General features: G+C 42.0%; 1 protein-coding gene across 8 annotated transcripts in view; it reads right to left on the bottom strand.

Moving 5' to 3' along the window:
- Positions 1-27,115, bottom strand: part of Tnrc6b (trinucleotide repeat containing adaptor 6B) — a 207,387-nt gene that overhangs the window by 43,773 nt on the left and 136,499 nt on the right. For all 8 annotated transcript variants that reach the window (XM_032918140.1, XM_032918161.1, XM_032918150.1 and 5 more), the window contains 4 exons: positions 20,705-20,792; positions 14,743-14,764; positions 6,073-6,414; positions 1,702-4,050 (listed from right to left, as the gene is read on the bottom strand). In XM_032918140.1, coding sequence (XP_032774031.1) covers positions 1,702-4,050; positions 6,073-6,414; positions 14,743-14,764; positions 20,705-20,792 — 2,801 coding nt within the window. The remainder of the gene's footprint in view (positions 1-1,701; positions 4,051-6,072; positions 6,415-14,742; positions 14,765-20,704; positions 20,793-27,115) is intronic.

Below are 27,115 nucleotides of genomic sequence, written 5' to 3'. Positions count from 1 at the left end.
CTTTAAGGATCCATTGAATACTTAAGATCCAGTGGAGTGAAGGAGGCAGGCACAGTCATACTTTCTTGGCAGAAACAAATTCAACCTTCATGGAGGGCATTTGGTAATGACACTTTCCAAAGGTCCAATGTACATGACTTCTGACCTAGTAAACTCACTGCCAGAAAAATTTACCCTAAAAAAATGTACTAAATGTATTTATGTACATTTATATGCACAACAGTGTTCATTGTATTAAACTCTAGGGGGAAAAATGGAAGCAATTTAAATATCAGGAGATAGGTTATACCAAGTGTGGGTAAAGTATAACTTAAATATCTACCAGAGGAGACAGGTTAGAAAAAGTTGAGTTCACGAGATGAACTACATATGAAACAAGTGAAAGAACTGTGTGAGCTACAGAAAGCTTAAATATACATGAAAAGAAGGAGGACATAGCTACAGGACTACTGCCTGCCTATCTGGGGCAGGCCCTGGGATCCACGTTCAGGATCCCTGCCTCTTTCCCACTAAGAAGCTGACAGAACAAGGTCAGATGAACACTGCAGAAGTATAATTTCTCCCGTGTTGGAAAGAATTAAGGCTTAGGTATATTTCTAAAACATAAGAGCAAGACTTACGAAGGAAACAAACTTCAACAGCTTATGGTGAGAATCCCCAGAGGCTGAGAGTGTCATCTATTGTCCTTTGCTATCCTGTACAGTTTGAAGAGTCTATGAACATAGGATCCTAGAGCACCAGGAGTGTGGTTCTGGATAAGCAGTTAAAGAATAGCTTCTATTTCTGTCCACATTTTTTTTTAAATACTTACAAAAGAGCTAGTTAAAAAGTCACTTTGCATGTTAGTGTTCCTAATTTTATTTACTTAAAAACTAAGTTTATTTCGAATGCTGGAAAACTTAACATGATTAATTTTAACTAAAACAAAAAACAACCTAACAATCCTGAAAGGTGCATTTTCTTAATTGCTGAGTCTTTTACAGGGACATTTGTAGCAAACTAAGAACAGAATTAAGCACTGTTGCAACAGTTTGATTTTGGGTATCTGACTGTCCTTAGCATCTTTGTAAGCGTACTGCCTAGAGTCAACATCAGTCATCTCAGAGGTGGGAATGCAGCTTGAGGTGGAGCACTGCTTCGTGCTCAAGCCTCTGGGTCTCAGCCCAACACTATAAAAATAAAAATAAAAATAAGATAAGTTAGGGGACTCCAGCTGTTCCGACACCAGCTGAGATACAGCACCGGAACAGTCCCTGGGAGAACACCAGAGTGCTCTCCTCTACGGAGGAAGGAAACACAGAAAGGGGTTCACAGGTAGAGCACGAAAGGAAAGAAAGCCAATATTTTTCTACCTTAGTTCTTTATTTTTAAACTCAAGAGTAGTTTGTTCTGTAAGAAATAAGCTTATTTGGTGATTTTTTTTTGTAATTTTTAAAATTATACAAATAAAATTGTAGAAAAATAATTCTGTGAACCAAGAGTGTTGTCATATTTTCCTTGTACCAAGAAAGACCACTGTAATGTATGAGAGCAGGTGCCAGGCCCCACGGAAGGGTTCTTGGAGCAAGAAAGCTGGAACTGGAGGAACGATCCTCAGAGTAAGTTAAATAGATTCCCCTTAACAGAGAGGGCTTAGACCAGGATTTTTTTTTTTTTTTTTTTTTAAATTTTACTTAGACCGAGAAAAGAGTTGGTACCTACCTGATGCTGATTTTCCGGTCATCGGGGTAGGCAGGTTTGGTTCTCGAGGTGCTGGGCCCCCTTGAGAATTCTTATCCCAAAGGTTCACATTCTTGTAGTTATAACTGTTAGGGTCTCCCCAAGCTGAAGTGCCATCATCGATGTCCATTTTTCGACTAATTGACTGTGGGGATGGCTCCTCCCAACCACTGGGTTCATCATCCTTAGGGGTTGCAGGTTGGGGCCCACTGCTCCAGTTGGAATTAGAAGGTCGAACATTGCCTTGAGGTGGTGGGGGTGGGCCTCCCCATGAACCAGAAGCCTCTGGCTGTGGTGGCGGTGGCTGCTGCTGCTGCTGCTGCTGCTGTTGGTGTTGTTTATTCCAGGAATTAGGCTGTCTGCCAGTCTCATTCCATGCAGGGGATCTTTTGCAATCTTCCCACCCACCTTTTGAAGCGAGGTTTGTATTCCCACCATTGCCCCAAGTTCCAATTTCACTCTGCCCTCCTTCACCCCACCCAGACACAGGCTTATTGGCAGAACTTTCCCAATTGTTATTTTTCACTTGATCAACCTCCTCGCCCCAACCATTCTTCCCAGAAGTCCATCCTTGGTTGGGCTGCCGCCCACCTCCCCACCCCTGATCCTTACAAGAACTCTCATTCCAAGAGGAAGGTGTCTTTTCATCCGCCCGTCCTCCCCAGTTAGAAGAGTTGTTGTTCTTGTAGTCATTCCAGCCTCCTGTACTCTTGGGGTCTTTCCACTCTGTTGAGGCTGAGAGCTCCCCCCATCCAGACTTCATTTGATTGCTTTGGCTGGGTGCATCTCCCCAGCCCCCTGAGTTCTTGGTCTGTGTGGCAGCGCTCTCCCACCCCTCAGTTCCTTTGTCAGATTTCCCCTCAGGCCTTGGCACCTCTTCAATATCCCACACTGTGTCCTGCTTAATTTGAGTTTGGCCCCAGCCAGTGTTTGAGAGCACCCTAGGGTCCAAATCAGTCCGGCTCAAAAGAGTCTGCAAGACAGCCTGGCAATCAGGATGTGCGGGCCTGTATGACCGACGACCAGAATTATGACTGTCGCTACTTCCTGCTTTGTGGTTGCTTCCAGTGCTTTGACCTCCAACTTCACTTCCTGCGGAGCTGGAAGATCTTCCCCAACAGGGAGCCTGGGCATTGCCTTGGTTTTCTGGGAGGGGGTGGCCCTTTTGATTGTCCCATGCTCCAGTGCTAGAATTTGGTTGGTTTGGACCACTCCATTCTCCAATTTTCAACTCATCAGACCCAGTCAGCTGTTTCCATTCTCCCTGAGAGACCCCAGATGTCATTTTGTTCCCTTCACCCCATTTGTTGTCATTAGAGTCCTGAGGGCCAAAATTCCAGGACCCACCCGTAGACCTGTTATTATTGTCCCAAGAGTCACTTTGTGACCCAGTTGGTTTTGGAACGGAAGCTCCTTTCCAGGAGTCCTCTCTGTCTTTTCCATTGTTCCCATTGTTTCCAGAATTGCTTTGTCCAGAGACTGTGTCAGCTCCAGAAGGCCCCCTAGCTGCACCCCAAGACCCAACACTCCCAGTCTTTCGATCTCCAGTGCTTTGTGAAGGGGCATCAGTGCTCCTGGAGGTGTTCCCCAAGCCCATTCCAAAGGGCATTCCCTTATTTTCCATGGGGTTTGGTGAACTTAAGTTCAAGGAGTTAGTGTTTCCGTTTTTTGGTCCATCAGTGTTATGAATCTGAGCCTGTTCTCTGCCAGAGACAACAAAATTAACACCCGCATTCTCCATCTTTGACTGCTGTTCCCTGGATGCCTGACCTACTGTGCTGACTTGTGCACTGGAACTGCTACCTTCTGCCTCCAACACCCCTTTCCTACAAGTTCCTTCTTGGACCAATGCTGGCCAGGCAGATGGGTTGCTATTTGGGTTAAAGTTGCTGAAGCCAGAGCCAGGTCCAATTCTATCTTGACCACTGGTACTCCTCCAGGTTCCTAGTCCATTGTTGCTATCTGAAGTAGAGTTGGGAGACTGAACAGATTTAGTCTTAGGGTCAGATTTCCAGACCCCAAGATTACATTCATTCCCAGAACTTGCAGACTGGCACTGGCTCCCTTTGCCTTTGTTACTAGTGGTGCTTCCTGGCAGAGTGCTCTTCTCAGAGCCAGGGTTCGAGGCACTGTTGTTATCGGTGGTGTTTTCGGAAGAAGATTCAGTGTCTTTGCTGGCAATACAAGGCCACTCTTCCATGTCAGACCCGTCTACAATCACCTTGTCCCAGATGTGAATTGGGTTGGGGGAGGCGCCGTTGTTGGAGGAGGCTCCCGGGCCCCAAGTGGAATTTGCATAATTTGAAGCAGCAGCACCTCCAAGGGTTGACTCTGGGAAAGAGAGCATCTGTTAACCACCTGGAGCACTGACTGCCCCTGAAAAGCTCAGGGCATCCCCTAGACTAGCTTGCTTACCTGGTTGATTTTCTGGAGTGATTTTAGTACAGTAGCTAGAGTTACCCCTTTACATGAGCGTGTGTCCCATGTCATAGTGTCCCATGTCATAGTGCCAGTGCAGAGGTCAGAGGACAATTGGTTGGAGTTGGTTCTCTCCTTTTACCATGTGCACCTTAGGGATTGGAACTCAGGCCATTAGGCTTTTGAGGACACTCTAGAGTTCCTCTCTGTCACTGCCTAGTGCTGTATGTGCTACAACTAACTCCATATCAGCTCTCAAAAGCTACCCACTCTACTTGCCAATCTTGCTGAAACAGAAGGACCTTTTTGTATCCTAAGAAAATACAGCAAACCTTAAATGTGCTGTGATCTTTAACCTATCCTAACACCCCACCCCTTTGGTTCTATTACTGCTCTCTGAGAGCGTTCAACAATTCCTTAGTGCACAGAAAAGCAAAAGCTGCTGGTTGGTTTCATTAGGATGTTCTATGATCTAAGGCCCCCCAGTCTTTCCAGTTGTGTCTTTTATAACCTACAGAGATGTCTACAGTTTTACTCTGGGCACCATTTTAGGCTGGCATCTACTGTTTTCTCCTCCCAAGGCCACACAGTGAAATTTATTCATCTTTTTAGACATACTTCAAGTGCCACTTTATCTATGAAGCAACTTCTGAGCCTGTCACCTGAAAAATCTTCTGTCTCTAGCAAGAGCCGTTTTTCTCAGTGTGGTGTCTGTTCACATCCTTCCTTTCCCACACTGGCCTTTTCACTGAGAGCCTATCTTGCTAATGTATGAATTCCACACACATTCTGCTCAGTAAGCCTTCTCTGAATGATGAGTGCCCCTTAGCTAGCTTTGAAGAAACGGGAGTGTGCAACAGACATGTTCAGACTCCCAAAGGGGTTAAGTCTGATAAATCAGTACTGCACAGCATATAGCTCAACAGGATGTACTAGCATACCTAGTGTGTATGAGGGGGAAATAATGTGTTTTAATAATTTTTTTCTAATTTTTCCATTAAAACAAATTAAAAACAACATATATAAAATGAGGAAGCACAGAATCTTAACACCTCAAGACTATGCTGGTCTTGCCTATGCTTGATGGTATTCAAAGTCTAGTTGGTTTTCTTTAAAATTTGTTTTTAGGATTATGTTTAGTTATGTGCATGTGTACTATGTGGTACATATGAAGGTCAGAGGACAACTTCTGGGAGTCAGCCCTTTCTTTCCACTCTGTGGGCGGGGCCAAGATGAACTCAGGCCATCAAGCGTAGTGGCAACCACCTTTGCCTGTTTATCTCTCTAGCTCTCAATTTTAATATAACCTAAAAAGGCACATTGTTTTTTTAAAAGGGACTGGAAACTCTTCGCTACTTAAACTCTTGGTGGCATATGATCTCACAAACCTGAGGTAGGAAGATTATGGGCCTGACACCAACCTAGGATATACCTAAGATCCTGTTTCAAAAGGCAAGACAGAAAGAACTCTCAAGACTTCTAACAAAACTCCTCAGGGAAAGATCCCTCATGTCTATATTACAATGTCTAGCATAGTTCAAAATCCAGGCTTCTAAAATTAAACACTGATTTAAAAAAAAAAAGAAAAAAAAAAAAGAAAAACCAAACCCTTGTTTAAAAACTATAGGATGGTATTATTATTACCATCTAGTATTCTCTGAAGATTCTATACTACAATGTAAGTCATCATTCTGGAAGCATAGGGTTCTGGAAAAGGATTTAGAAAAAGCCCCATGCAAGTCTCACTTCCTGAACACAGCCGAGGAACTACACAGTCTATGCTTTCACGCCAAGATAGCACAACCCAGCTGAGAGAACCGCCCATGCAGAGCCTATGTTGGGGCCCTCACCCATCTGCTGCCCAGTACTAACTCTATATTAACAATTGATTCCAGGAAACAAACAAAGGAACGCTTTCCTGGCGTCGTGTCTTACCTGGTGCCGTCCCACTCTCGCTCTGCAGCAGCGCTCCTGTCACTTGTGCGTTGTTGGGGTTTGCTCCAGGTGCTGTGCAGGGAGGAGGCCCCGCCCCACCCCCTAGGAGCATGCAGGACGGTGGAGGGGGCTGCCCACGTTTTAGTAACACTTTGTGGTCCTGCTGGCAACGGAATCGCGGTGGCACCTCCCGAGGCATGTAGCGGGCGGCGCTTGGCGGTTGTCCGTTCGGCACTGCCACCCTTTTGGCATTGTTGCCACCATTGACTGGTGGCGATGGAGAGCTGCCAATTGGGCTGGCGGCCGTTGGTTGGCTTAAACTTGGTTTCGTCACTTCGGGCACTGAAAGACAGGAGTTGGGGAAGTCTTCTAAATTAAATACATTTTTCTAAAATCTGTTTTAAAGAGCTTACACTTTGTTCTCAAAAGATAGGCTTTCTAAAATTCCTGTAGGATGTTCACCTTACTAGGGTAGGAGTGGAGGTAGCAGGCGACACTGACAAATAATAAAAAGAGCACACCCTACTATTTAAGTGGAAGAAATTAAGCAACCGTCACTCACTGCACCAAATCCTGGAAGGTACAGTTGTAGCCAAGCACTCAGTAGCCCGGAGGACTTTCCCTTCCTCTAATTTCTTTTTTTTTTTTTTTGGAACTGGGGACCGAACCCAGGGCTGAGCTAAATCCCCAACTCCCCTCTAATTTCTTAATAAAAAAAAAATTAATTTACCTTTTCTTTCTTTCTCTGAGACAGGTTTCTTTATGTAGCCCTGGCTGTCCTCCAACTTAGAGCTCCACCTGCCTCTGCATCCCAAGTGCTGGAATTAACGGTGTGCGCTAGCACCTGGCTCTACATTTTTGTTCCTTTTCGTTCTGTGTACACATGCTACGGTACACATGTGGAGGCCATAGAACACCCTGAGTGAGTGGCTGGTTCTATCATGTGAGTCCTCGGGCTGGAACTTAGGTTGTGAGCTCTGGCAGCTTTACTCTCTGAGCTAAAGGTTGTAGACAACCAGCCTATTTCTTTGAAGTCCTCTGTGAACTTTTTCTGAAGATCCTGACTAGGCACAAGACGCACACTTTGCCTATGATCTTACAACATAACATACTGAATTATATTTGAAGTCTCTACTTACAGACCTCTCTCTCATTGATGTTAAGTTTCTCAAGGAAAGAAACCATCATTCATTCTCCTCTCCGTAGAACAGACACAGAACTGGCACCTACAGAGGCCTACAGGCCTAGAGAATCACAATATTCCACATGACTTTGGTTCCTACAGCCACCTGGTCAAAAAGGTTTATCTGTGACTGTTTCAACATAACAAAAATATTAGAAATCTTTCAGCTTTTGTTTTTAAAACACGTCTTAGCTCTTCCATTGCTATAAAAGTCAAATAGTACAGAAATGTGCACAGCAGCCATGAAATCACTATACCCAGGTGGACCTGCCGGCTCCCACCTCCACCCTGACTACAGAGGTTCTTACTCTCCACTTCCTGTCTTCATCTTAGAAAAGACCACCACTGTGTATTTCTCTTTTATAAATTCAGACTTATGATTGAACAACAGTTTTGAATACTTTCATGATAACAAAAAATCATCCATTCCTCCCAAGAAAATCTGCCCAGCACACAGAGACTGGCAATACTATAGAATAATCTGAGGCCCGCATTCCTGCCAAGCAACTCTGGGAGCAGTATTGCTTTGACTGCTGAAATGATGCTGGCCCAGCATGTTGCCATTTAACTGCCTCCTTTATGAGGAGAGAGATACATCATCAGAAAACAGGGGCCCAGACTAGCCACCACTGGGCACTACTGAATACTGTGAGTGACAGGAGAAAAGAATAGTTGGCTGAAGTAAGTTCCAGGCAACTCATGTGTCTATTCTTAGCCAATCACAAGATAGCACTGGCCTCCCAGTGAAAGGGTGGTGGCTGTAATGTGATGAGCAGAATAAAAACTTAAACCAGTCATTGTCTAATATTAACATAGTACCATCCACAGAACATACAGCAGATGATGGACAAATAACTAGTAAATATCTGTTTCTGGAATATTCCACATGTCATTACTAATCTTCATTTCTCATATGAGAATAAAGCCGGGCAGATTTCTTTCAGCTACATTGCGATGCTGCCCTTCTACAAATGGTTTAGGCTCTCTAAGTTAAAGTTGTCACATGCCTTAACTTTATTAAATAAGACAATGACAGAGCAGCCTAATGAGAATAAGGGAGACTAACTTTATAATATACACAGCTGCTTCAACCCCAAACTCTGGTCAGTGTTGTATATTGTGCCAGAATCCTTGTACAACCCCTTGTGGCATTTTCCCCAATCATATCAAAGACAGGACAGATGTGGCAAGGAGAGCACAGCTCCACTACTTTTCTTCTGACATGGTGCTGGCTCTAGGGCTCAGGTGCTGACAATTCCAGGACGTGGTTACAGAACTTCATTGTGCTGGAGGGCCTGGCCAACGTCGTCTTGATTTTTTTCTTTATTATACTTCTCTATGAACGTTAAACAAACAAGGAACAGCAGGATGGCTCAGTAGGTAGAGGTGCTCTCAACCAAGCCTAGAATCCCTGGAACCCACAGGCTGGACTGAGAAATGACTACTGCAAGGTGTCCTCTGACCACATCTGCACACAGTAAGTAAATGTAAATGTAAAACACTGGAAAGGCAAGCAAGACTCTTGACATCTCCTGGAGACGAAGCAGACACAGTTCCAAAGTTCCACTCAAAGTTAAGACGTCAGAATTGGTGTGAGCTGTCAGACAGAGACCACCAGGCCTGGGAGTGCTGCCCTTCAGGCCTCTCCTCAGTGATAGTGATTTGTAGGCTGAAGCAGAAATAGTTCTGAAATGAGTTACTCTAGCCACCAAACCATGTTTATTTGGTTCAAAAGCCTCAAGGCCTCAGTTTCTTGGCCAGAGAGAGCCTATGAAGGTTTTAAGGAGTGGTGTGGCTGCCTGGCTTCTGACCCCTGGATTTAATTCCACCAAAACAACAACAACAAAACAAATGAAACCAAACCAACCAAAGTCTATGCTTTAAATAAAGTCTCTGTCTCACAGGAAGTGAAAACCCTGTAAAATACTGTGTGTCCTATTTTCTAAGTTCTCTTCATGTACCTTTAAGAACTACACTCCATTGACTCAGTCTTTCCTGCTCCCACTCTTTTAACTTATACCACTCTCTTACACTCTTTTATTTTGCTTTTCAACTTCTAATTGTCATCATTTCTGAGAGTGTAAGGAAGGTGCCATTTTTTTTTTTTCAGGAAAGTGTTCTTTAGAAATGTTTGAACTTGGCAAACTTCTGAATTTGTGCAAGAGACCAAAGAACTGCACAGAACCAATTACAAGCTACCACTTCCTACATCTTAATGGGGCTGCATGCACGCATGTATGCACGTACTCATGCTTGCAAACCCTTCTACAAATATTTGTGAAAGGGCTAGGGATATAATTCTGTGGTGAACTCTAAATTCATTCCCCAGAACCAGAAAAGGAGAACTAAAACTAAACAAAAACAGTTAAAACCATAGAAGATATACCATTTTAGGTTAACAATTAAAAGATCTCATAGACTGACCTATGCACAGGTGACTAGCCCATATTATGTGATTCTCAGTGACATTCAGCCCCCCCACTTCTTCACCTTCTACTCACACACTGGCTTCTGCTCATTATCACCCTCCTCCAGTCACCAATGTCTTCACTGGCAGCCTAGAGGGCATCTGGTATTTGCTCTCATGCCTGCAACTCCTGACTACTGGTTCTTCTGAGATTTACTCTAGCTGGCTCTTTAGTTTTCCTCATTTCCCTTTGGGTCCTCCACACTGTGGAGCAAGGGTTAAACAGAGGCTGTTTAACACTCAATGGACATAAGGTTTCAGTTTCAACAAATCAACTATGTACCAGGAGAGTGAAAGGAGCCATAGAAAGTGGCTGTGCTTCAAGGCTTTATTTAAGGACAGTGAGTCAGGAATTTTATATTCTCAGACACTGTTCTTGGAAACAAAAAACAAAGAATTCTTTTTGCTCACAGGTAGTATAAAAACAAGCAGCAGGTTAGATTTGGCTTGTAGGACACAGAAGCAGCTTCTGATTTTAAACATCTTTTAGTGATAATTCCAAAATAGCAGCTGATTTGGCCATTAGCTGACGTGGATGTACAGACCACACTCCAAACAGGAGTCTCCAACTCACTACCATCTTCCCACCTCAGTCTCTCAAGTGCTGGGTGGGATAGCAGGTACAAGTCACCACACCTGGCATGAGTTTATGTCTACTTCTTAAAAAATTACATTTGTTCATTTGTGTATGTGTGTGGCATATGCAGGCCACTGTGTGAGTGTGGCAACTAGAGGACAACTTGTTGTAAGTCAATTCTCCCCATAACAAACAGATAGGCCCTGCCTACTTCTCACAGGAATTACTTGAGAACAAACTCTTCTTCAGAGGCTTTAGCTATTGGTGTGTAATTGTTTGCCAAACCATTATCTCCACCTTAGGTCCTTTTATCCTCTCCCTTCCCCTCAAACTCTTTCCCTAGCCCTAAACTCCATTATCTCAGCACAATGAAGGCATCACCCAACGTGGTAGAGGTGTTTAGGTCACCTGTCCTCACCCAACACTCGCGGTTCCCCTGGACCGCAGAGCTGAACTCCCTCCTCTTTATCAGCAGTTCTATCCAGGCTGTCCACTCTCCTTCCCTCCCATATGAGAACCCTGAGCTCACCTGTCTCCGCGCATGCTTTATGACAGCTCATATTCATTCATCTTAGAGACACCAGCTTGCTCTCTCTTCTTCCCTACTTGTGTGTATGTAGTTTTGATGTGTAAGAGAGCATATAGGCGTGTACATGCCACAAAACATGTAGATTTCAGGGGACAATTTCTAAGTTTGTTTTATCCTTCCATCATAAAACTAGGGATCAAACTCAGATCATCGAGCTTGAATGGCAAGTAATTTTACCCACTGATTCATCTCACCGGCCCTAGTTCCATTTCCAACCAAATGTCCCCACCTATTAGAACGCACAAGTACCTCTAGTGTGGGGCTATGTAGGTAGTCTAAATTATCTGAGCCACTGTCATGCACTCACTATATAGGCTTCTTGGAATAAGCTCAGAAGCCAGTGTAGTAAAATGACCCACAATCCCAGATATGCTGATGGGAAATGCTTTCCTTCTGATGTGTGCCAATGAAGCATGGGGAAAGGCTATGATTTAATGCTCTGAACCACAGTATCTGAAAACTGATCCCACTGAGCTACAAGATTTCCCATTTCTTTAACTCAGTGTTGGTACTTCTGGGGTCAAAATAAGCCCCACTGAAAACAAAAACAAAGTGGATATTTACTGTGGACATGTTCAATTCTAGCTACTAGAGGACTATCTGAGGATCCCCAGTTAGGAAGACACGAAAGCTACACAATCCCATGTATTTGAACTTGCCTAAAATGATAAATTCTTTGGCTGACATGACCCAATCTGTGCCTGGTCCATGGTCCACACTGATGTCCATTACAGACTGGCAATTCCCACCCTGGACACTTTCTAGCAGCTAAAGGCCACATTAGTTTTAGCCATTTCATTGCATACTGATAGCTCTCATTAAGCCAACCATTATCCTATAGCACCCTTCAACAAGGCTAAACTGTTATGGCCAAATTCTGCCATTAGGTAGTTTGTGTAATTGGGCTTTTAACCTTAGACTAACCCTCCCTGTGAAGTTTTACCCTAACCTGAGCTATTGCATGATTTTGGAAACCATTTTGTCTAATATCCATAAAAGAGAATCTAAACTTATTCCTAAGTCCTTCTTTTTCCTATTAGCTGAGTAGTAGGCACAGCGCATCCTCATAGAACTTCGAATCAAAACCCCTGTCCTACTCTCCCCTCTGTAATTCTGACCTGTATTGACTGGTTTTTGTGTCAACCTAACACAAGCTAGAGAAGGAGCTTTAGTTGAGGAAATGCCTCCATGAGGCCCAGCTGTAAGGCATTTTTTCTCAATTAGTGATCAATGGGAAAAGGCCCAGCCTATTGTGGGTGGGGCCATCCCTGGGCTGGTAGTCCTGGGTTCTATAAGGTAGGCTAAGCAAGTTACTGGAGGAGCAATCCAGTAAGCAGCACTCCTCCATGGGCTCTACATCAGCTTTTGACTCTAGGTTCCTGCCCTGTGTGAGTTCCTGTCCTGACTTCCTTCATTGATGAACAGCAATGTGGAAGTGTAGGCTGAATAAAGCCTTTCCTCCCCAACTTGCTTTCTGGTTATGGTGTTTTGTTGCAGCAATGAAAACCCTAACTAAGACATCACCGCACTGTTTATAATGGTGGAGGATAAAGGAAGAACACAGAACCAATCTACTGCTTTTCTGAAATACAGAAAAATCTTACTTCAATCCTTGTACAACCCAAGACTTGGCACCAACAGTCTTTTCTTTTTTCTCTGCTGGGGAAAGAGTAGATTCATAGTTAAGGGGAGATCGCTTAAGGAAGATAACTATTGTTGGGGAGAGAAAATGGAACCAGAAACGTCAGCTCAGGAGAAGAATGAGGAGAGATCCCAATAGACAAAGACTTGACCAAGAAAAAGAATAAACCTAGCAAGTCTGGTAAGTCTGACACACCTCAAATTATAAATATGTACATGCTTTTTTAACTTCCTGTCTTCTCCTTGGAGACCTGAGCAACCCTCAGCTCCTTTAGGATTATCTGACTTTATTTTCTGGTTGAGGAAGTAGGAAGAGTAAGAAGACAGAGAAGTGAATCTCATCCACGATAGGCATGAAAAAGACTTAAGTAGAAAGGAGTGCACAAGGAGGAAAGCTCCATTTCTTTCTCTTTCTTCCTTTTTTAAAGACTTTGGCATAAGATAGAATAATCTGTTGAGAACAGATCTGATATTTATCTATTTATTTATTTGAGAAAGAATGCCCAGTGAACTTTGTTTTCTGATGAAACACCACTGACCATGGCTTAAGTAGCCAGGCTTAGGAACCCAAATTCTACCATGGTCTCCATGTTCTACCAACATAGAGCCTGGCCTGTCAAGAAAACACCAATCTTCACACCCAAAAGTCCTTTAATAGGCAGTAGCACATGCCCATAACCCCAGTCCTCAGGCAGCAGAGGCAGGATGATCACTGTAAGGTCAAGGATAGCTTGGTCAACACCAAGAGGCTCAGAGTGGCTATAGCTAGATACTGAAATTTTGTCTGTCTCTGTCTCTCTCTGACATGTGCGTGCATACACGGAGACACACTAAATCCTATCCAAGTCCATTCACATAGTCTACTTCTAAAAAAGTTTAGAAAAAAAATGTATTTGTTGGATTTTCCTAAAAGAAAGCCTACACAATTGTGGGTTGTGAACTGGCTGAACCAGACAAGAGAAGAACACTATTCTACTAACCAATTAAGATAATTGTAGGGGTTGGGGATTTAGCTCAGTGGTAGAGCGCTTGCCTAGCAAGCGCAAGGCCCTGGGTTCAGTCCCCAGCTCCGAAAAAAAGAAAAAAAAAAAAAGATAATTGTAAAAACAATTTCTCAGTTTACTTTCTAAATCACTACACAGTCCCAGGGCACAATCTTCTTTGAAATGTCTTTGACTAGAAATACAGTATACTAATGTGTAAGCGTCTGACAACTTTCTTTTCATAATTATATTTCTTAGGAAAGCTATCTTAGATAAAATATCTCTTAAGACTGACCACCTTTACTGACCCTTCTTCCATCACTGAAAAACGTTCAGCCTGTTGGTCAAACTGACCAAATCAAACCAAACTATCATTAGAAGGACTTGCATCAATCCAAGTCTCCATTACCCTTATCTGATTTTTTTTTTTTCTTTTTAAAGCCAGGGCAAAGGTTTTCATTTCATGGGGCTTCATGGACACTTCATGCACACCTATAAATGCTCCAGCTTAGAGACGTCAAGGTCTGGCAGCAGCCTGGGCTTGTGCACTCTGACGACTCTGTATGTTATTCTAATACACACCTAATTGAGAACCACGTATTAAGGTGCTCAAATATAAGTAGTATCTGAAGGAATTCTTTCTCCCACTCTTAAGGCCTGCTAACCCAAAGTGACCATTACCAAATAAAACTACATAATTAGAACCAGGAAAGCAGAAAGAACCATAGGAAAGGACAGACAATTAGACTGAGAAACACCTAAGGGTCACTTGCTTCTGTTTGCAACACACAGTTTTTCAAGCAGAGTTAACTTATTCAAAATCTGGCATCTTTCAAAATGATGGTCCAGGCTGTAGTTTTGAAGAATGTGAACATTCTAGATGTGACACTCCATTTTCAGACAAATATGTACTCCATGGACCAAGACTGGAAAGTGCTCTCTGGAATTTCCATCTGAACTAGGAGTTGATTATTTGTTCCTGTTCTACTACAAGTTCTGTTCAAAATCATGATTCACACACTTTTAAAACAAAGTATTTACTCTTTTGTTTCCTAAAAATGAAAGGCCAACTAGAAAGACAGTTCCAAGTGCTTTTAGTTTGTCATTACTGCTCTGCAGTGACTGCAAACAACCCACCTTAATTACTGTGCACCCACTCTCTCCTGAGTGGACTGCAGGCTGAGTCAGCAGCACTGGGAAACCTAAACACAGAGAGAATGAAACTCTTACCTTTGGTTTTTTGTTCCGTGACCTGAAAAGGAAATAACAGACATAAGTAAATAAAATTTGCTTTTTAGTTCAATAAAATATTGTATGATCATTTTAATTTTATTAACAGGCAATTCAAGTTGTCAGTATATACAGTACTCAGCCTTAGTTGAAATCCAAAACAGCTGGGAGTCAATTTAGACATCTTTCTAGAGCTGTTTAGCCATACTCACACACCTTGGATATTTGGAGGAAATCTAAATTAAAACAACAACAGCCACTCCCATTCCACTCACTAAATGACACAGACCCTATATTGGAGTGGTGTTAACCATTTTGATTGCTCTAATTTTTAGAAAGTCAAATAGATGTGGCCAGAAACTCAATTCACCATTAATACAAAAAGATCCCCTCCTGAGTATGAACTCAAATACTTTTGAGCAAAAACCTAAAAAGCCATCATGAATTTCAGTCTCATCAGGAATTTCACTTGCAAAGGGAGATTTGAAACCAAGTCCATGTGACTCAGTTACTGACTTACGTGGTGGAAATTCAGTCATCTCTCCTAACAGGGTTTTGGGTAATGGTAAAATCAGCAATCCCAAGTTCAATTGAAATCTGCTGTCATCACCAAAATTTATACCATAAAGCAGAGTGGTAAGACTGAATTGTGCAAAATTTGAACAAAATTTTATAAGCGTTTTATAAAAGTACTTCTTTATGTCATAACTAAGATTTTATGAAAAGGACTTTAAATGATGGGTGACTAAATATAGTAATAAACTTGGAGTAGGGGGGGAATCTTTGAAGCCAGATGGAAACTGCTTCTTGGGGAGGTGGGACAACAACATGGAGATACTCATCGTATACCTGCCCCCCCTCCCTCTTTCCTCCCCTTCCCCCTCCCTTTTTATATTTATTGAGACAGGATCTCATGTAGTCCAAGCTAGCCTGAACTCTTTTTTTAAAAATATTATTTATTTATTTACTTATTTATATGAGCACACTGTAGCTGTCTTCATCCACACCAGAAGAGGACATCAGATCCCATTACAGATGGTTGTGAGCCACCATGTGGTTGCTATGATTTGAACTCAGGATCTCTAGAAGAGCAGCCCATGCTCTTAACCACTGAGCCGTCTCTCTATCCCATATACTCCCTATAATATAAAAACAAAACCACAAAAGAAAAACATCCCAAAGAAGTAAGCCAAAATTCTAGCCATGGATTGATTACAGTATTAAGACTGAGATTCTGACCTACTTTTCAAAAAGTCGGTCTGCTGAAGTACATTTACACTGATTATCTAACTGTAAGAAGAGTTATTAAAAATGAACTCAAAGCCCTCCATGCCCAGGGACCACAGAGAAAGAGGGGCAGAAAGACTGTAAGAGCTAGAAGTCTTGAGGACCAAAACAGTTCTGAACCCGACAGAGCCACTGTACTCACAAATTCACAGCAGCTAGAAAAGGCCTGAACAAAATCAACCTGGCTAGCAATCCAGCATGAAGAGGGAGGCACCTTGAGACCCCACCCTGAGCTCTGGACCTACTAACAGTTGTCGCTTCAGAGTCAGAGTGGCGTTCTTAAAGGGCGAGGCCCATGGTAGGTTTTTAGTGGGCCTGGAAGGAGATGGCTCAGCACCCTTGACAGAACAAATTACAATCAGAGGCTATAAAAAAAAAAAGGGGGAGGAGACAGGATGCTGGGAGGTGGGGGGGAGAGAAGCTGAGAGAGGAATGGGAGGATTAAATATAGTCAAAGTTTATGTACAGCATGTTATATAAAATTCCCAAAAGCAATAAAAATATATTAAACAAAAATATGGTGAGAGATAAGCTCATAAAAGTAACTATTTTTTAAAGACTTTCTTTTTTTTTTTTTCTTTTTTTTGGGGCTGGGGACCGAACCCAGGACCTTGCGCTTCCTAGGTAAGCGCTCTACCACTGAGCCAAATCCCCAACCCCAAAAGTAACTATTTTTATTAGGCATTGTTTTATATACTTTCAATATATTACCTAAAATGTAATTAAATACATAGCTAAATAATTTAAAAATGAATGTCACCATCTTCTTTGAAAGACACATGTGGCTAGTAATCATTCGGGACTACTGCTATTCATGAACATATGGTCATCTTTGGAGGGCATGTCCTGTAGCTGGCCAGCACTCAAACAGATTTTAGCACACTTAGACTCTGAATCTAACCTAAACCATCTATTCTTAGGATTCCCTAGAGTGTTTCTTACATTTTTGCATTAAAGGATAAGCTGACTGGACTACACTGAAATCTGTGGAAATGTCTTAAAATGAACGTGTTCCCCACTACTAATTGCTACAGAACTCAGTGAAACACCCTGTACATTTTTCTATAATCCCCAATTATCCAAGAATGAATGGGTTTGATCCACATACCAATTCCTGAAGGCAATTTAGGTTTTATTCCACTGTAACTATTTCCTGGAATGCCAGTTTGAAGATTAGTTGTATAGAAGTTAATGCTTTCCCCATTTGTAAGCAACAAATCTAAATCATGTTGAATATGTCTTATAATGTGGGTCCTGTTACAACAGCCAATTCTCAGATGGTGAAAAGCTGGACAGTGAGAGCCTATGTCCTGCCAACATTACACAATGCTCCTTTTGCAGTGTCAGCCTAATGAATGAATGGAGTCCTTCTTTACACCTCTCTGGTGAATGGGAATTTAACATGGTTTACTCAGGGATGGTTCTGGAAAGAGCAAACTGCCATTGAACACAGTGGAAAGGGGCTCATGTTTAATTTCTGTGTGGAAGAAATTTAATTTTAGCCTTAAATGAAAGTCAATGTTTTAATAAAATTACACTGGCATCATTCATTCTTTTTCTATATCCAGGGCTGAGGACTGAACCCAGAACACTCTTCTACCAAGTACACACGCAGCCTCCACCATTCATTCATGCTCATTCACTCACTCAACAAACGTTCTGAACAACTCCTGGGTAAGAGACACACAGACACATGGATGCTGTTGACATAAATATAAAACGACTTCAAGACATTTATATCAAGTTCAAGGAGGAGGACAGACACAAAGAGGTGGTTAAAAAACAATGAGGGAAGAAAGCAAGCCATGGAAGCTGTATAATGGCCACAGAACACAGCTTCTGGTACGTTCTCTACAATCCTTTCCACTAGAGCACATTTTGGGCCTTCTAGCTGTCTTTACAATCATACTGGGACCACTAAGCAATCACAGGATAAGCTTTGTGCTCTTTCCTTAAAATTGCTAAATTGAAATTTAATTCTAAAATTATACAGTGGCTTAGTACAATAAAATGTTGTCAAAGACAAGCGCTAGCTTGTGTCAGCCTAGACTTCGTTAGCTGATTCTTTCTCTCTTTCTTCCTTTCTTTCAGCAGCCCTGGCTAACTTTGAACTTCTAATCTTCTTGCCAAGAATAGACAGGCATCATCATGTCCAACCAAGATGTCTGAATTCTCATATTAGTCATAATTAATCCCTTGAAATTTTCAAGTTTGCTCTTTGTTACTACTTTTTGCTCAGTCTTTAATGCATATGCACATACACATAGACACACACACACACACACACACACACACACAGTGTCCAACTGTATAAACTACATGCTCTGTATAAATACTCCCAATTTACTCTAAAAAAAAGTAGCCACATTTTCCTTTATTTCAAATAAATGTCCTATTTGAAGAATATATAATAAAAGTCCACAGTATATTTGATTTATAAATATAAGACATAATATATAAAATATATATAAATATTTAAGATACAGAATATATTAATATAAATATTGAAAATATATTTAAAATATAAAAATTATATATCCTGGAACTCATTTTGAAGTCCTCAAACTCAGAGATCAGCCTGTCTCTGCCTCCCCAGTGACATTACTATTTTTTTTTTTTTGGTTCTTTTTTTTCGGAGCTGGGGATCGAACCCAGGACATTACTATTTTAATGCAACAAGCACTTGTCTATGTCAAGAACCAAGATGGAATGTATACTTAGACAATCACTCTCTACTTGTCGTGAAGTCAACATCCCGTGCTCCAGACTCTTCAGGTCCCTATTAGCTTTATTCACATAGACGGTGAAGTCTGTGTACCAATTTAGTAGATGAAATGTGAGTGGCTGAAGGGAAAATGTTCTAAGGTCACTTGAGACTTTTCGGGGGAGGGGCAGTCAGCAAGGCACAGGGCAAGAGCCACAGGACAGTAGAAACAAGTCAACACTAGTGCACCTGCACTTCTCTGAGCCTGCCCACTTGGCATAGAACTCACTCGCTACGTAGCTGAGGAACGTTTGAACTTCCATCCATTCTGCTTCCACCTCCCAAATGGTGGCATTGCAAGTACACACGACCACACCAGGTCCATTACCTGCTTTTTCCATTCACATTCTTTATCCTGGAGTTGTAGGCAGTTCTGATAGGCTAAGATTGGAAGCAAATGCTCTGACAGCATGAAGATATGATAGAGGATTTACCACTATCAACATGACAGAAACAGTATTAAAAGCAGACAAAATTTTAAATCACATAGCAGTCTGAAGTAGCACTAAATAACAGTTGTCTCTGTTCTTTTCATTAAGTCATAAAGAACAAAGTACATTCATACACTTAATATAGCAGGGTTATCTACAGCCCAATTCTGAGAGTATTTCCAAGAATTTTCAAATGCTAGTCCTCATAAGTGATCTGTTTATATATTACTTCAAATAATGAAATCACAGGGCATGCATATTCAGTGGTGCTGGGAAAAATCTGCAGTGCATCCCCTCTGCTTCCCATTAGGCCGGACAGCCTTGACTGTTCTCTGTGAATGATTCTCTCTGACCCTCCCAACAGTTTATCCCTCCATAAACGTAGCTTTAAAACCAGCACTACAGCAGGGACCCTCAAAGCCGACTGACCTGCTTCCCAAACCTCCACATCACCACACTAGACCTGGCCAGCAGATCCTGTCTCCAGAGAAAGCTACAGTGACCCTGCAGAGCCAGAGCAAGTTCCACATCACTAATGGAACGGGGGAGCAGGCCAGTCAGGACCAAGCCTGCAGGCTGGGATGGGGCTATGCTCTGAGGCAGAAAGCTGCACTGACTGCCGGGCGCTTTAACTGCTCTCTGCTTCCAGCAGCTCCATCAGACAAACGTTTTGACCAGGACCTGACAGCTGTCAACTCCGCCTTTTCATTTAGCATCTCTTTTTCCCTCCAAGCACATGACTCAAGCTAGTGATGCTCTATCCCAAGGCACTATATAGCATGTGCTTCATTATTTTTGAGACAGGCTGCACTACGCAGCTCCAGCTGGCCTGAACTAGCTATGTAACCCAGATAGTAACCTAGAAACCTCTTCATTTTTCTTTTTTTTTTTTTTTTCTTCATTTTTTTTTTTTTTCGGAGCTGGGGACTGAACTCAGGGCCTTGTGCTTGCTAGGCAAGCGCTCTACCACTAAGCTAAATCCCCAACCCGTAACCTAGAAACCTCAAACGGGGTCTCTTCCTACCTCCCTAGCGATAGGATTACAAACATGTTCCCCCCATTTCTGGCCTACTAGAACCTGTCTGAGGGCAGTTTATTGATGGGATTATTAAAAAGCAAGTGCCACAGTGCCATGGGTAGGTCACAAAAACCAACAGGGCACACTTGAGCAAGTTTAAAAAATTTGTCTATAAACTTAGAGAGATGATACTCAATTATGGCTCAGATAACAAAACGACATGAGTTGAGACTTTCTTGATATTGTTTACTAATGTCTTCATATAATAAGCTGCAACACTATTTATCATCCTCTGTGTGGTAATATGTATAAGTTCTAAACATTTTTCTACTTTCAAATTTTTTAGCTTTCAAATAAACTAATGAATGCCTCAGGTTGTCTATGTGTCAGGTATTCCAGTAAGGCAGGCAGGCACTCATGGATGGCAGACAAATATAAAGATAAACCCAATGCTCAACTCACCTTCTGGGTGGCTTCTTTTTTCTTTTTATCCTCTTTCTTCCTTTTCTTGTCTTCCATTAACTGTTCTTCCCTTTCTTGCTCCTTCTCTCTGTAAAAAAGACACGACAGCGAGGTCATACATGTATATTCAGCCCTTCTGTAGCAGAGGCCACGGTATCAATACCTTACTTACAGCAGAATGAACGACAAAAAAAAAACAACAGGACCCTTAGGCACGCCTCTATCAAGGCTTGCCATCCCACACAAAACATTTATTATATAGACTTGCTTTCAAAGATGCCTAAGAGCGTTTCTGTAATATCTGTACACACACAGGATTAGTGCACGTTTATTTAGGAATAGGCTTGTTTTCAATATAATATATAGTGGACGTCTCATAATATTTAAAACATAATATATATATATATATATATATTAATTCGGTTGTGGTATAATTTAGGTGTCTGCCCATGATCTCTTTGAAATGGTGAACATATAAATTTCTGTTCTATAGTTTTCAAATAAACTTACTAACACCACATGCTGCACATATTTACTGTGAGTGTGTGTGTGCATAGGCATGTGCAAGTCAAAGGAAGAAGACCTTTCACTTTATATTGGGGTATGGGTGTTTTGTTTGTACTATGTGTACCTGGTGCCTGAGGAGGCCAGAAGAGGGCACTGGATCTCTAGAACTAGAGTTATAGGTGACTGTGAGCCACCCTGTGAGTGCCAGGAATTAACTTAGGTCATCTGAAAGAGTAACAAGCGCTCTTAACCACTGAGCCATTCTTCTAGCCCTGACACCTGATTTTGTTGTTGTTGTTGTTGTTGAGGCTGAACCTAGAGCTCTCTGTTTCTAGGAGACCAGGTGGCTGGCAAGCCCCAGGGATCTACCTATTTCTCATCCCTAACCCCATGCCCCAGAACTGGGATTACAGTTGTGGACCACAGCCTGAACTTTACAACCACCACCACTACCACCACCACAAACCGTAAGTGCTGGGGATCTAGCTCAGTTCCTCATGCTTACACAGAAAGCACTTCACGTACCTCGCCATCTCCCCAATCCCGATATATGTGTTTCTAAGGAAGGTACTAAGAGTCCTAGAAGTCAAAGTATTCTCTGTTGGGTGGGTGTACAATTGCATCTTTCTCCTACAAATACAAATTTGGTTCGTTGATCTGCTCCACTCATTAGCATAAAAACAATACACATTAATAGACCTGTTGAGAAATTGTGCAAAATCATAAGATACACAATTTATTTTACAAATTCAAAGTTCATTCGATGTCTATCTCCTGTGAAACAAGGCCAACTCACCAAGAGCATAGCCTCAAACAGAGGGTTCCCACTAGTAAACAAGCCCCAGATAGCTTACTGAACCTTAGTGGGCAGAGCAGTCAGAGACCTGGCTTCCCCACAGACGCAGACACAGAACACACACAGCCTAAGGCAGTTAGGATTTTAGGTAATAACATATCAACTCAGCACTTCATAGACACCATCTAAATATGACCAAGATAAAACAGACTAAAGAAACAATTAAGGAGCTAACAGGTCTGCAAATGGCAAAACTCACAAAAAACGATTCCTGAGGGACTCAAGTGTAGTCAGATACACTCAGCCTACAACAAAAGAGAAGGGGAAGAGCTGAAGTAGGCCCTCACGAATAGGTAATAAATGCTTTACTTACAAAAACAAGACTTTCAATACCAGAAGTGGCAGTGGGAAGCTTTAGGAAGTAGAGCGAGGATTATTGAGTTATAAACTAGTACTGGCTATATAGTGAAACTCTATGAAAAACAAACAAACACAAACAAACAACAACAAAAACAAAACCACAACAACTACCAAAAATAAAAACAAAACCAAAAAACCCAAAAATCAAAACCAAAACAAAAAAGAACAAACCTAACCCAAGTTGTAATATTTAAAAAAAAATTGTTTTCCTGTTAAGCTGTAACTGAATCCACAGATAAAAATATTAGACTTTCTCTTCCACCCCTCGACATAAATATATAAAAGGTTTATGTGCAAAACAAGTCCCAATCCTAACTTCCACATGAAAACACAACCAAAGGCAAGCCTGCCTCCAACTCGAGTAGGTTCAGCAATGCATCCCCTGACAAGGACAGTGCGCAGGCTACGTGAGCCTGTAGCACTGGGCAGGGCTGGAGACGGGGTTTAGTGGTTAAGAGTGCTAGTTGCTTAGTGTAGAAGACCTGAGGTTCGAGTCCTAGCACACACACGGGCAGTTCAACCAATGTCCTTTTATAACCTTTGTGGTCACCGGGCACTCATATAATGAACAGATATATATGCAGACAAGACATCTATACAAATAAATTTATAATAATTTTTTAAAAGAAAAGTGGGACAGATAAGTGCTGACCACCTAAGGGGCTGGCCAGAATCTCCATTACAGATGGCTTTAGGGGCGCTGTGGTTTCTCTCCTCAAGCAAAAGGAGATGAGGTTCCTTGTCATTACCACTCAGTGCCCACATTTTATAGTGAAACTGGTTACAGAAAAGGAGCAGCCAAAGTCTAGACATCTCCTGCTTAAATATTTGGTGCTCTGATAAAACAGGGTATTTTTTCTCGTTAAGTCTAAAATTTTCAGAATTAAATTTATATTAAAAATGCCTCCACTTAAAAAGTTCCTTTTTAATAAGATACATTCTCAAAAAAAAAAAACTAATCTTTTTCAAATTCTATTCCTATGAACAGTTAATTCAGGGAAAGAGAATGAAATTCATGCTTTCTAGAAGGACATTATTTCCAAAGCAAATATTTTTCAAAGATTTCCAGGAGACAAGCTTTGCTTTCTCCCTGATTTTTTTCTTCCATTTCATTATCAAACAGCATCTTGGTACAATCAATTTAAGTCTTCTCTTACTCTTCATTTTCTTAGGGAAATTTTAATTGACCTGGTCTGCCCCTGACTTATATGGAGCTCAGTTACCTCTTACTTAATTCAGGTAGTCCCTAGCTAGGCTGCACAGAAATACTGTTTGGGGAGCTCTAAACCATCCCTGTGCTGACTCAGAACCCAAGCAGAGTGAGAAGGACACCCACTCTAGTGGTAATGGGTGTCAGTAAAGAAAGGCAGTAAGACAACAGCAGTCAGGTTTCTCAAGTCTCAAAAAAAAAAAAAAAAAAAAGTTACAAAAATGCAAGGGGAAACAAACAAACATGGGGAATTGGGTGTAAATTGGTTAACAGTAAGTACTCACTGTTTTTAATAAAACACAAACATACACATAACTGTCCATCTAGCTACCTATTCCTGCCTACCCCCATATTTGTAACCATGAAGCTACAAAACAAAGAATACTCAAATAATAATGATCCAAAGATTTACAGCTTTAAATACCATTCTTTACTAAAAGAAACAGAACTATTTGACGGTGGGGAAACAAAATGCTAATTCAGGGGCTAGGGCCAGGAAAGTTTAATCTGAAAACAGGCTGCTTGCCACAAAGCAGGAAATCCTTAAAGAGGATGGTCTGAAGGGGATCCGACTATCTGGGACAACGTAAGAGCACTCTAAGTAACGCTAGTAGAGCTTACACACCATTATATAAATTAGTAAAACACAAAGGACAAAGGATTTCCTAAGAAATGAATAAATTATGAGAGAGGGGAATGGAACATTCAGAGAGTTAAAAACCCCAACCCATAAATACTTTTCAATCTTAAAAGGAGGCTGGCAGATACAACCTCCACCAAGTACTCTATTGCCCACTTAACACCATGGGAACATGTTGGGATCTATCAGACAACTGCACCTTCAGACCAAGACGAAAACTACAAAATAAATGGCTTAAAGCTTCCATCAAAGTCAAGGAACGCTGGAAAACCTGTGAGTAGAGGGAAACTAAGGAGATAGGACCAAAGGCACCAGGCAGTCAGTCCTTCTGCCATGAAGGTTCCAACGCTGACTGTGCATTTTGTTTTGGTTTATTTTGAGGTTGTGTCTTACTGAAGTGCCCAGGTTGTCCTAGATGCACTATATACAAACTGGCCTCTGAGGCAATTCTCCTGCCTCAGCCTCCAGAGAACAGCAATTTCAGGTCTGAGTCACTGTGCAGGGTAGATCTTTGCTTCTTTCTAGTGGTTATACTGCAGGAGTGCAGGAGAATGTTCTGTTTGCCAGAAAACACTACAGCATTGCAAAAGAGCTGCACACGTGTGCCTGGGAGCCAGGTCACTGGTTTATTCTCTAACAACTTGGTAAACCATGCAGATTTGAACTCTAAATTTGAGACTGTTTCCCCAAACAAACACAAAACTATCACCCAGGCAGCATTCCAGTTCAGTGAGACAGCAATCACGAGGGATTGTTTACTCTCTGCCTCCTCCATTCCCAAGTATTCTAACAAGCAGCTAAGCTTGAAAACTGTTCATACAAATGCATTCATTAAAATTGACACTTTAAACCTTTACCAAACAATGGAGTTGGAGTGAGATGGCTCAGCAGTTAAAGAGTACTGTCTGCTCTTCCAGAAGAACAGGGTTCATTCCTAGCACCCACATGGAAGCTTACAAGTCTATAAGTTCAGTTCCAAGGGATATGACACTCTCACACAGACATACATGCAAGAAAAACACTAATGTACATAAAAACTACACACACACACACACACACACACACACACACACACACACAGAGTACTTGAATAAAAAGGAAAACATGCAATAGTGCCTGAGCTGTGGCCCAGCATGAATCTTGCTCTGCATACAAATTTAGACACTGAAGAGCAATGGAGGCAACATTCCTGACGCTAAGCAAAGGGAAGCTAAGAACAGCTGATCTGGACTACAGCTCTCCAGTGCCAGCACTTAGTGTGCAAATTCAACCTCCACTTCAACTCATCCATTCTGCAAACCTACCATCACCACCACCAACAAAAAAATCCATCAAATTCTAGCTCTCATGCCTTATTTGCTTCAATAAAATCTTCCTTACCAACTCAAATTCCTAAGAAATTTGTACTCTGTGTACACAACACAACCATTGTATGGCTCTTTATGGCTCTACAGACATTAAGGCAGACATCATGCCACCATCATTAGCCTCAGAGTCCATAAAAATGGCCTTATGTAGCATTCCTGGTCTTGTCAGGGATGTAGCTTAGGGATGCCTTTGTGGTTTTTTCACAACCCTCCCTTCCTACCAGGAGGCCTGGAAATGGATCTTGTTCTTTAACAAATACTAGGTGTCTACCATGAGCCAGGCACTTTTCCAAGCATGGGAAAAGGCAGAAACAAAGCCAAGCTTCAGTTTGTAGAAGGAACAGGGAGTAAGCAGGGCATACAACAAAATATGTGCCCAAAATATAGGCTTCAGGTGGCAACAGGGCAAGGTGAACTGATGGAGAATAGCAGAAGAGGTTAATGCCTTACAGGCATGGTTGGCAAAGGTCTCTGATAAGGACGCCTAGGAATAGAGATCATTGAGGCAAGGCACTCATTGGTCCAAGGATAGCAAGAGAGCATTCTACACCGGGGATGGCAAGTATTAAGGGGAAAGATAAGAGGAATGAGTGCTCAGAATAAAGGCATTTTCAAATCAGACAGCAGACATCTTCCTACACAGGACACAGAATCAGACTCACAAAACTCTGTAGTATCCCCACCTCCAACCAAAAGGTATTGAGATCTCCTATAGCAGGCCTTATCTAGAGCATTCTGCACAGCACAACACAACACAGGAATGGGTATGGAGGTGACTGACTCTTCTTGTCAGTCTTACTTGCTTCATACAGGTACTGAGAACACCAGAGGGGATCCATGTAAGTACATATTGTTGAAAGAATAAACTAACCTGAGAGCATGAGAGAGCGTGTGTACACACTAGAGAGACAGAGAGAGAGAGAGAGAGAGAGAGAGAGAGAGAGAGAGAGAGAGAGAGAGAGAGAGAGAGAGGGGGAGGGAGAGAGAGACTGACTCAGTGATAGAACACTTTTTGGCACATAGAAGCCTGGGTCCAAGCTGAAAAGACAACAAAGAGTGAACAATGCTTCCTATCCTTTAGATGGAAGATTCATTTAAAGAAAAGCCTCAAAAATAATGGAGAAAATCTAATAACCACACTCTGTGACTGTGACGCACCAGCTACTGACCCGTAACAGTAAGCAAAAGAGTCTTCTGAGTGCTGACACCCTAGACAAAGAGACAGAGGAAACACAACGCCAGGAAATCATGAGAAATAGCATGAATAAAGCTGGGTGAAGGGACAGGAACATGAGACATTTGCTGCTGCTGTTGAGGGAGTAGCATCTGAACAGAGATCTAAATGGAAAGAATCCTATGTGCTAGCAGTCTAGCCACTTGGAGCAGGAACACATTGGAGTCTGGGAATCTGAGGAGAGCCTGGCCAACACTGTGAGTGTCAGAGGGAGGGGGAAAAGAGAAATAGAGAAGA

Source organism: Rattus rattus, chromosome 1, assembly GCF_011064425.1.
Source record: "Rattus rattus isolate New Zealand chromosome 1, Rrattus_CSIRO_v1, whole genome shotgun sequence".
NCBI lineage: Eukaryota > Metazoa > Chordata > Mammalia > Rodentia > Muridae > Rattus > Rattus rattus.
The sequence above is the reverse complement of the archived record's forward strand: the minus strand, read 5'-3'. Positions and strand labels throughout refer to the sequence as shown.